The sequence below is a fragment of the Parus major genome, chromosome 5 (assembly GCF_001522545.3).
Source record: "Parus major isolate Abel chromosome 5, Parus_major1.1, whole genome shotgun sequence".
NCBI lineage: Eukaryota > Metazoa > Chordata > Aves > Passeriformes > Paridae > Parus > Parus major.
In genome coordinates, this window is record NC_031774.1 from 21,299,783 (window position 1) to 21,311,299 (window position 11,517).

Sequence of the window (11,517 nt, forward strand, 5' to 3'; positions counted from 1 at the left end):
CCAAGCAAACATTTGGAGATGTTTGAGAGAAGCAGCAGTACAGCATTTTCTATTAAACAACTGGAATGAAGTTTTGTACTTATTAGGCAAATTATAAGAATGGCTTTTCAACCATATGCTTGCAAGAGTGTTTTTTCAGCTGGTGATGTTGACTGTCAGGAGACAACTGAACTATGTCAGGTTATCCAAGTAAAAAGTTTTTGATGTTACATTGGGATCCCATCGTGATCTTAGAACTGAAAATAAGGCTGGCTTAAGCTAGAGTTCGGTGTACAGATTATCTGATTTCCAGTTACTTTAGCTCTTTAATGGATTGGTAAATTAATCTTAAAAGCATTTCCTGCTTAACGTGAGTTTTCCTGTGTGCAGAGTGTTCTACCATATTATGTGGCAACAAAAATGTCCAAAATCCGCAAGCCAACCTTTGATAAGCCAAGTCCTGAAACGTATGTCAGAGCTGCCTTGGGCACGGTGGGCCTGCAGTCCCGGACCAATGGGTACCTACCTCATGCACTCATGGTAAGTCACCTTGGAAGATGTAAGGATCTGAAATGTCCTTTGTGTTTAATATGGAAAAGACAGTAATTAGTACAAGTTTTAAAATGCTGAGACCTCACCTCCTAATTTTTATTTAATTGGGTTTTTTTGTTGTTTTTTTTTTTCTTTTTTAGGGATGGTTCATGTCTCTTCTACCTACATCTACTGCCATTAACTTAATCATGAAAAAAAACAAACAAATACGGGCTCGTTATTTTAAAAAAATGAAGGAGAAGTAAGTGGGAAACAACTTCATCTTGGGAACCTGGGACTCCTGCAGATTCCATACCATGCTGCAACATCAAGTAGACCTAATGTTTTAAAGATCTCCAGTTGTAGGTGTGCTTTCTAACAAAGAGAACAGTCTTGTTTTGAGGATACAGATAAAACAAGACTGTTGACTTCTAATATTGATTGAAAAATAGGCTTTATTTGTTTATAGATATTATGAGGGGGGAAGTGCTTTGAACTAAAATTGCATTGTGCTTTACAAAATATTTTCATGGACTTGGTCAGACATCACGCTGTTGAGGAACATCTTGGTTATATAGTGTCCATCATGTATGTTATTGTGCTCATGAGTGAAGGGCAGAAAAAAAGTAGTTCTCAAAGATCCCTGGACAGGTGGGCAGGGGAGGAAAGGGAGCATAATTATTTAAAAAGGTAATCTGGCACTATTTCCTGAGTACTGACCTCTTGAAGCTCAGGTTTTGGATACTTGCGAGGATTCTGCACTATCAGCCAGCTCATGAGTGCTCCCCTGCTTACATGGTCCAGTGTGATTTTTTGGTTATGAACTAGAAGAAAATGGGCCAAAAACCAAACTAAGTGTAATAACTCATCTATAAATATATACATAAAATAACACTGCAGAAGGCATTCAAAATCTTGGGTTTTGAATATGGATTCTAACTTTTCAGTAATATGTAATCTTCATGATTTGTAATAACATTTTTAAAAGTTCAGTGCCTACTCTTTGTAATAGGTGGTGATAACACAATGTAGATAAATGTCACAAGTTACATGTTATGTGCTGGTTGCTATGTAACAGATTATGGGTACTTTAAATGCAGAGCTTGAAATGAGTTACTCGTTAGCAGCTGTGGTTAAATTCTTTTTGAAGTTATGTATCAGTCTGTCTGGTAATGTCCTTTGAAATATGAATCCTAAATATTTAGACAGCTTTAAAAATGAGAACCAGGAAATATCTTAATGAGTAGAACAGTTTTAATTTAATTGAATTAAAATTAACTGATTTGTTTCATGGTTCTGTTCCAAAGTGGAATGCTCCTATGAGGCTCAAGTTACCTAACTCCTGGACACAGGGAATAGAGTACATGAGAAGTCTGCACTGCTGTTGTCTGTATTTACCTACCCTTTATTAAAGATTTTGGTCTCTAACATTCCTTTTTATAAACATAAAATGTATAAGACTAGCAAGGCAAATGAAATTGCAAGAAAATACCACTGTTTCTTATGGTTGAAGAGGGGAAGTTTTTTCTGTCCTTCAAAGAATAATTTCAAGCTCTGATTTTGAAGTAAGATGTGTTGCACTGAGACATGATTTGGGGCTAACATTTCTGTACATTGAAAAAACCTGAATACCGATGCAATGGTGCTGATCAAATCTGAGATGCAGATCCTATCCCATAGTTTTCTTAATTTTTTGGAACAGGGATGGTGAAGTTGGTGGTATTAGTTCTCTAAGAGCACGTGATTTGGTTTCCTCTGGATCTGATGTGAAAGCATTGGACTATAAAAATCTGTATGTTTTTGACTTTGTAAAACAAATAAAATGGAAATTACTCTTAAGTCTTTAATGTATTACTTTTTCTCCTAGAAATGTTTGCAGGTACATTCAAGTGTCTGATTGTCCTTTATTGTGAGTAATTACAGTGAAAATTGCTGTACTTTTACATGCCGAAAACAATGCTTATATTAATCTCTTTTCCTGGCTGTCACCCACTATCTGGGGTGCTTTAGGCACATAATCTCTGGCCAGTTGAGGTAGGTGACACTCCTGCTCTGCTCTGCCCCTGAGGTGACCTCACCTTGAATATCTTATGTGCAGTTTTGAGTACCACAATATAAGAAAGATATAAAGCTACTGAAGAGCATCCAGAGGATGACTATGGAGATAGTGAAGGGCCTGGAGAAGCAGCCTTATGAAGAACAGTTGCGGTGACTTGGTTTACTGAACCTGGAGGAAACTGATAGGAGACCTTACCATGGTCTACAGCTTCCTCACAAGGGGAAACGGAGTGGTGGACACTGATCTTTGTGGTGACCAGTGACAGGAACCAAGGGACCAGCATGAAGCTGAGCCAGGGGAGGTTAGGGTTGGATATTACGAAAAAAACTCTTCACCCAGAGGATGTTTGGGCACTGGAACAAGCTCCCCAGGGAAGCAGTCATAGTACCAAGCCTGACAGAGTTCAGGAATTGTTTGGCCAACACTCTCAAAAAGCACATGATGGGATTTTTGGGGCTGTCCTGTGCAAGACCAGGAGTTGAACTTAAGATGATCCTTGTGGATCCCTTTCAACTCAAGATATTCTATGATTTTACATAATATATATATATGTATATAAAATATATAGAATATATATTCTATATATAATATAGAATATATATAAATATATATATAAAATCAACAGAATACAAATTTTATTAGAACTGTTAAGCTAGTAATAAATATTTCCAAGTAACAATTTTCTAACTATTGAAGGTGTTCAGAAGGGTATGGCAGAGAGAATGGTATGCACATCCATCTGGCACAGAGGGAGGGGTGTGCAGGTAAGGAGGTTCTCAGAGCCCCATGTCCCTTCATGTGGTGGCAGGCTGCAGGTTGGGTTTCCTCTCTCATGCTCTCTGAGGTCTTCTATTTCCCAAGCTGCAGCAGGGAATCACTAATTAATTTTTTATCTAAATTATACTTTAACCTAAATTACCTCGACTTTGATTTTGAATGTGTTCACCTCGGTGATAGAGGTAGTGTGGGACTACCCTAGGCACCTGTCAGAAAACAGGAGAGGGTTTCTGGTGGCATCGGTCCCGTCCTCTGCTGGTTCCAAGACTCTTTTTGTTACCGGCGCCATGCAAGGCCTGGAATTTTGGCATTTTGACTCCCTTGTTGGAATGGAACAAGCGGGCTGGGAGGCGAGTTGAGCGCCGCTGGCTGCCCAGGCACACAGGGCACCTTTAATTGAAGCTCGGCCCCTGCGTGCGCGGCGGGCGGAGCTGCGGCCTCACGGCCGGGCCCAGGCACGGCCCACGCGCGGCCCGGGCGGAGCTGCGGCCGCAGGGCCGGGCCCAGGCGGGACTTGGGGCCCTGGGCAGGGCCGGGCCGGGCATGGCGGAGAGGCGGCAGCGGGCCCGAGTGCAGGGCGGCTGGGCCGGCGCCCCGGCGGGACGGCCCGCAGGTAAGGAGCGCCCACAGCCGCCCTTCCCTTCCTTCCCGACGGCCGCGACTTCTCCGCTGCCGTCCTGGGCGCGACGGGGCGAGCGGCGGGGCCGGTCTCCGGCTGCACTTCCCGACCGCCCTGCGCGGCCCCAGGGCTGGCCCAGTTTGCCGCGTTGCCGTCGGTGACTGAACTGCAGGTGTTCGAACCCAGCTTTTAAGTAAAGTTTGGGCGTGTGCCACAGGTGCGGCGATTTTGGATGCAGAACGCAGGGTGTGGATGTGTTGCTAACGCGCACGTTGAGGTGGGCGCGTCGGTCGTGTCTTTGGGCAGCTCGGGTGAGACGAGTAGCGTTTGGTGGAGCTGACTTGTGTAAGAACTGTCAGTCTCTTATTCATAAAACGCATTATGTGTCTTTGTGTTGCTTTTCAGGGTGAAAACATTGTAAAATAAAGAGAAGTAGTGGAAAGGGATGGAGTTAACGGCACAGGGGTTTTAGCAAACATTGAAACCAAAGAGTGCAGAGGCAGAGGAGTACTTTGAAGGTTTCCAGTCTTGCAGGGGGAACTGTTTTGTTTTTGTGAACGTGCTCAAAACATGTTCCACTCACCTGATTACACCACTCACCATATATCTGCAGTCTGAGCATCCTAGGCAAGCTGATTTTTTTTAATCATGAAAAAGAATAGCCAACTGTTTTTGTGCATGTGGCCTCAAAATTCCGTGTCTCAGGTGCACTTCATTGCTCCTATTCATGAGTGGATTAAAGAAATAAAAATTTCCCCATTGTTTGAATTATGCTGAGTGAAGATTTTGTGTTTCAGGCCCATTTTAAGGCCTGTTTGCATGTGTAAATAAAACACCTGAAGTGGTGTACTGAAGTTGCTCTTCCGCTTTCTCCCTGGTTTAAAAATCCTGTTTTAATAAAAGTATTTTTTCCTCTTTCCTTTTTTTTTTTCCCCCTAAAAAAAGTAATACAGAAGGAAGCAGTTTAGCTGCATGGAGCAATTTCTGCTGGTGTGTGATAGGTGTTTGTTGTAGAATTGAGAAGTTATAGGTGTCATCCTTTCTGATAAAAGAATGTTTTCAGTTCTCTTTGTCTATGTATAACAAATATATGTATATAAATCAGTTCCTGTGCAGTTTTAACTTTTAGGTTTGGCAATTTCCTGAAATCTCTGCCAATCATAGGAGAATACTCCAAGGAATGATTCCATATGTTTTTCCTAGCTATGTTTTTAGTATCGTGATATTCAATTGAATTGAAGGATCTTTTCTTCTTTCTCTCTTTATTTTAGCGTCTAAGGTACCTGTGGCCAGCAGCGTTGCCCTTGCAGGTGCCAGACCTGCATGGAGACAGAAAGATCAGCCTCACATTCAAAAGCAGTTTGTCTTTGAAAAGCCATCAGAGGTAAAAATTACAGGGTAAATAGCAAAATCTCATCTGTTATTAAGCTTCAAATGATAGGTGAAAATTGTTTGAGGATATAGTCCATTGTTTAAAAGCTGAGCTGAACTTTGAGCTTTTACTAAGCAGAGTTGGGAATTGTTTTGCATATATGGCAAACAGAAAGTTCATGGTCCCTCTGTTTAGCCTGCTCATAACTACTTTGTTTTTAGAGAGCTAAAAGAGTATGTTCTACTAAATATTCAGTGTGCAATGTCTAAGCATGGTTTGAGCTCTTCTTGTTTTTCTCAGATGGGTTATCTGTCTTAACTTGTTACAGGGGAAGAGCATGGGATTTGTTTTATATACTTTATGTCCTGTTGTTAGCGTTCAGGAACACACATAATCAAGGAATGATTATATGAAGGTGCTTTATTAAGAGCTCTGGGTGTCAGGAGTACACATACCCAAATCTGACCCGACTTGGTTTTGAGCTGAACATATTTTATACTCTATCGTTATATAACTTACATATTAATTATTGAACTTATATTGTTCTATTGTATACATTGATTTCATCAAGCATGGATTTCTCATGGTTCCCCTCAAACCCCTAACATAGTTTCTCATGATTCTTTAAACAATATTTATATCTAATCATATCTAACAATTCCATCATTTATCATATACTGACTACACAGGTGCAGTTTCACATGATCTTAGCAAGCACAATTCCTAACATTTCTCAGGGCCTACCTTTAACACTTTTCCCAGGGCTTGCCAAGCCTAACTTTGTTTCTAACTCCCTGAATTTTCTATGATTTTAAAATCTTTTTCTATCACTGTCAGCTGATGAAGGATATTGTGCTCTATACAGAGCACTTCTTTGCTTGGGGAAAAAATAATCGTGAGCACTTCTTTCTAAGTTAGACTTATTTGAAAGGCTGTCATCTTGGCTCAGAAGCATTGAAGACAGCCTGGGAAAATTCTCTTTCCCCTGTGGCAGAGACCTGCTATCTCTATGGTACTGTGTTTTGATCCTCTTGTTGGCTCAATGCAGTAGCTCCTTGCAAATCAGAACTCCACTGAGCTCAGAGAAGAGAAGCATAAATCCCTGATACAACCAGAATGATAGCCAAGGCTGGATTAAATTACTCTGTTTTTTAACAAAATACAGCTGTCTCAGCTGTGCAGACAGCTTTACAGTGTAAGCTCCTGCTATGTCTGATCTTTTGTGTTTTGCCCATTTGACTGAGGCATGCAGTTTGTTCATGCTTCTTAGGGTTGCTCTGAATTTTTCCTTACATAAGGATATTTTTGTAAATATAATAAGCATTTTCTTGATTGCAGTTGATAAATAGCAAGTATTGTGATAATCAAAATAATTTAGAAATCAGTGTCCTTTAGGGGGCACTTGATGGCTAAAAACCAGCCTGCAATGGATACTGCATTTGAGAGTTTCTGGGACGAGGAGGGAGTGGCTGAGTTTTTTCTCTACTACTGTTTTCTGCTATTTCCCTCTTTCCCTGAGGTGTGTTTTTCTCACTGGCTTATCAGTGTGTGGCTACACAGAATCACTAGAGATGACTGTGAGTTCTGTTTGGCTGGAGAGCACCAGATATTTTAAGATTCACTGTGTACTGTCTTGTTCCCTTTCAGGTGGAGCGCAGGGTTCCTGAGGCAGGTGTGATAGAGTGAGTACCCTACTGGTTTCTCTGTGTGCTTTTTCTGTCATCATGGTCGGTAAGAGTAGAAATTGTGGACTTTTAACCCTTTTATCATGAGCTGAGTGTATTACCAGGAGAGCCCAAGTCGATTAACTGGTTTTTATGCCTTTGGTATGGCTGGGAAGCCAGTAATCATGCTCAGCTGGACATTCTGGTTCAGCACAATTGCCAGTACGTCTTCTTTGGTTAGCACTGTGCATTTTCCTGGGACAATCCCAGTGTAAACTATGCTGGAAACTATGCTGGAAATTACTTACTCTGGAATATACCAGAAATATAGTTGGTATGGCACCTTTCAGGGCTCAGAGTTGTAGTTGATAGTAAGTTTCCTACTGAAGCTGGGTATCTCTATGTCATTTACCCTTTGTGTTGAAATGGGGGTCTTCCCAGGATAACTTTGGCATGAAGTGTGACAAAGTATGGTTTATGGTGGAGTTAGATACTGAAAATCCAGCTTGGTTCAGTTTGGCTATCTTGGCAGAATTTTCTTTCTCAGTGTACCTATAAAAGCAAACACAGTGATCTGAGTGCAGTCATGTATGGTTGTCTCCTTCAGGTTCTCTGTGACGTCCTTCTTTTATTTTTTTCTAAGAGCCCTAAAACTGTACTGAGTCTTTCTTTGGTGAAAGGAGGGACAGGAAGAACATGCAAACTCATTTGCTGCCTTACTCTGACCTTTATGTCCAGGACATTATTTCTTCTTTTTTCTAACTTTCTTTTCTTTTTTAAAGAAAACTTTATCTAGTCCAGGCCTACAGCAATTCCAGTCTGTGCTGCTCAGTCTAAGATAATTTCTTGTTTGTCTTTCTGATGGCTCTTTCCTTTCTACATCCTCAGCAAGCCTGGTGTGTATGAGCTCAGCAAGGGACCAACTGGCATTTCTAGGTAAGTGGATGAAATATTACTTGCTTTTGCAGAGTGATGTGGTGATACTCAGCTTTCTGAAGTCCAGTCTCTGCAGAGGGTTTTGATTTCAGCATTTGCACACTGCACTTCCTGTGCGTCATCTGTTTAGATTACTTCTGGAAATACTTCTGAGTGACAGGTAGCAGGGACTGAGATGGTTCTGAGCAGCACTGAAGAGAAGAAAAACAAACCTCTTGATATCTGGTGTGTACTGCATCTGGTTCTCTTTCCAGAGTAAGGACAAGGGTCTGTGTCCATTAGTGTCATGATTCACAGTAAGTTGCTGCTGCAGATTTGGATCAGTATTCCTGTGTTAGCAAGTGTGGGATGTCTGTGTTGTACAGTTAAAAGTGGCCCAAAACTTGTAGCTGTAAATTGGAATTGTTTTAAATAAATCTATTAAAGCATTTAACTTTAGGCAATTGTGGTAACCTCAGGATTGTCCCTTCTGCTTATATGCTGTGCCTTAATTATTTCAGCTTAAGGACACTTCAAAAGAAAACCTACTTATTCTATGATTCCTACTAACTAAAATATATTTTACCTTGCTGACTTAGCTGCAATATCAATATTAATCCTCTTTGTTTGAATTTGATAGAAAATTCAAAAAATGCCACGGACATAGTAATTTTTTGTGCATTTATTTAATTTCATCTGATTATTGTATTATTTTATTCTTGTGCCTTTATCTCAGTTTCTTCTAAATATGCAAATAAATTTTTAAAACATTTTGAAAAGTAAAAACTTTGATCAGCTGGAAGGAGACAATATACACAGTCAGCTGCATTTTCTGGAGTTTGTTTTTGTAATACACCGATGGAAAGTTAATAATCAGATTTGAATCTTTTTTCTTAATACCTTTACTATATACTCTTACTGTGACATCTTTAGGGAGTGGAATACTTGTGAGAGTAAACTGTTGTTAGCAGCATTCCTACTCTGCAGCTCACCACAGTAGCTGTAATTCTTGGATGATTGCTAGTCCAATCAATATATTAGATGTACATAAGGAAATGAAAAAATAGGGCACATTAAATATTGTCCTTATGCTAAATACTTTCCTTTGTGCTTTGAAAAAGAGAATAGGAACGGCAGTAGGGATAAAGGGATATCAAATTCTAAGTGATGTGGAGACAGTGAAAAAAGGGCAATTATTTACTTAATGTTGATTGTATTACCATAATCAGGTCTATCTGATTTATCAGATGTGAAGTTAACAAGCAGAAAGATGTCATTTTTCACAGCATATGACTGATTCTGAAATTCATGGTATGTTGTTGGTTGTCATACATTTTTAGAAGTTTTGAAAAGGAATGACATACATTTGGTGAGGGTAAGACTCAACAGGAGCCCTTCTGTTCTTTTCTTTGCACCTGCTTTTGGCTGGGGTCAGGAACGTGATACTGGGCTTTGACTTTTGATATGATGCATTACAGCCACTTTTAACTCCTTTGGGAATCCAAATTCCAATTTCCAAATGAAAATATTTTCCCAAAGCAGATATAGAAATATATATTCCTTCCATTTTTCTTTTTAATCCTTAGGATTCATTTGATTCCTGGCTTTATTGACTCAGAACAAGCAGACTGGATGTTTGAGCAACTCCTGCAAGACATACCCTGGGGCCAGCGAACTCACATCAGACAGGGTAAGGAGTGTGTAGACCACCTTTTCAGGTCATTCACAGGTCAATTCCATAGCAGAATCTGTATGTTGTTTAGAATTGGTTTTAATTTTCAGTATTACCACTTCTTTAAGTTTCTGTACCTATCTGAAGACTACTGCAGCTTATTTTGCAATCTCTAATGACATGTTACTATGGCCAGCTGAGTGAGATCTTTCCAAATTAAAAATGCCTCTTAAAAATCTTGGAGCTGTATTGTCTCTTCTGTCATCTCCTGTTCTTTTTCTCACTCATTTTTAAAGATTAAGTCTGGTCACCATCATACAATCTCCTGCAAATAATGTGTTCTTGGAGATTTCTTTCATGAGGTATATTTTTTGCCTCTTTTACTGAAAATCCCAGCAGTGAATGTTCCTCTTCCTTTGGCTTTAGTTATTAGTTCCAGTGTGCAACAGAAGAGGCTGCTATTCTGGATTTGTTCACTAAGGGGCACCTATTCCAGCTAAATTTCACTTTCAGTCAGGAACTGATAATGTATCAGAGTAGTTACTAGATGGGGCTGGAAAATGTCTTCAACATGTGTATTTCTTGGCTGGCAGTAAAGGGGCAGTATAGTGGAGAATGCTACCTGTCAAGCATGAGAAGTTGTTGCCAAGATAGTCTTTTCACAAGCTGGAAGTATTTTTAAGCTGATGTTTGTGTTACACCACAGAGCACACACATATTTGATAAAATATTGTGTCCAGCCTTGCCACATTTTATTTCTGTAATGTCCCAAGGATGCTACAGCCCTTTCTACTTCACCTTACCAGTGGATTCATCTTCATCTTGCAACTTATGCCAGCATACTGGGCACCAGAACCAGGTGAATGTAAAACAAGATAAAATTTCAGTTTCATTTGCTAGCTTTAACTCATCCAGTCCCTGCTCTGTCTGGCATATAGGGGTAAGAAAATGGATATGTTTCCAAGATTTTGACAAGGTAATTCCTCCTGCAGATGCACACCTGATTTTGAATAATTTCATTCCTACATTTGAGTTCATTTTGTAAAGCTGAGGATTTTAATGAGCTGCTTTTTAACTTTAGGTGAATGGACAGTCTCTTTTTGATGAAGTTTCTTGGCAGAATTCCATCATCTTTCCATTTTCAAATCCTTTGATAAGGTCAGTTGAGAATGTCTTCCTGGTTTTTTTTTCAGAAGCATCTTTTGAGGAACCACGGCTAACATCCTGGTATGGGGAGCTTCCTTACACATATTCCAGGATAACAATGCAGCCAAATCCAAATGTATGTATATGTTTGCATGTGTTTTATTACTGTCTACAAAGAAATCCTTTGCAGACATCAAGAGACAAAAATTCCCTCTATCCTCTATTATCTAGAGAATCTATTAGCATTTAATTTGTGATCAGCAGCAGATTCTACAGGAATGTGGTCAGTTTTATGAAATGCACTTTGAGTGAGTTGACTGAGAGCAGTGTAATTTAGTTGCCAAATATTGCCAAAAGGAAGTCACTACTCTAGAGTTTAAAGTTTTACTTTGAGTCACTGGAGCTTTGGGCAAAACTCTGAATTGCTCTGTGTAACTTACTCCAAGTGTCTTTGCATGGGAGATTGTACTGCTGTCCTAGCTTAGGGCAAATTAGGGAGGAAAATTCCAAATGGGGATTTCCCCAGGGAAATGCCCCTCCCCACCAACTGGTCCGGGAAAGGAAGAAAAAAATTCTTGGAGAGAAGTGGAAAAAGCTGTTTATTTAACAGAAAATTGAATAATATTAAATAATAAAACCTCTTGTTCTTCAATGGAATGGCAAGTCTAGGAAGAAAAGTCCTTTTCATGTGGTGTAGCTCGACTCGCTCAGGTTCTTATCAGTCCCTCCGGCGCTGGAAAGTGCCGAGGCCCAGGCCCCGGTGGGCCACAGGCGTGAGCTCCC

At 40.1% G+C, this 11,517-nt stretch overlaps 2 protein-coding genes across 3 annotated transcripts in view; both read left to right on the forward strand.

Moving 5' to 3' along the window:
* Positions 1-2,349, forward strand: part of HSD17B12 (hydroxysteroid 17-beta dehydrogenase 12) — an 83,056-nt gene extending 80,707 nt beyond the window's left edge. Inside the window, 2 exon segments of the mRNA XM_015631231.1 lie at positions 370-519; positions 672-2,349. Of these exon segments, the coding sequence (XP_015486717.1) occupies positions 370-519; positions 672-776 (255 nt within the window). The 3' untranslated portion in view covers positions 777-2,349.
* A 1,481-nt stretch (positions 2,350-3,830) lies between these two features.
* Positions 3,831-11,517, forward strand: part of ALKBH3 (alkB homolog 3, alpha-ketoglutarate dependent dioxygenase) — a 22,914-nt gene continuing 15,227 nt past the window's right edge. For both annotated transcript variants that reach the window (XR_004497819.1, XM_015631568.3), the window contains exons 1-6: positions 3,831-3,959; positions 5,237-5,349; positions 6,985-7,019; positions 7,890-7,937; positions 9,503-9,606; positions 10,782-10,870. Coding sequence is in view for 1 of the 2 variants with exons in the window: in XM_015631568.3 (XP_015487054.1) it covers positions 3,890-3,959; positions 5,237-5,349; positions 6,985-7,019; positions 7,890-7,937; positions 9,503-9,606; positions 10,782-10,870 (459 nt within the window). In the remaining variant the exon portion in view is untranslated. The remainder of the gene's footprint in view (positions 3,960-5,236; positions 5,350-6,984; positions 7,020-7,889; positions 7,938-9,502; positions 9,607-10,781; positions 10,871-11,517) is intronic.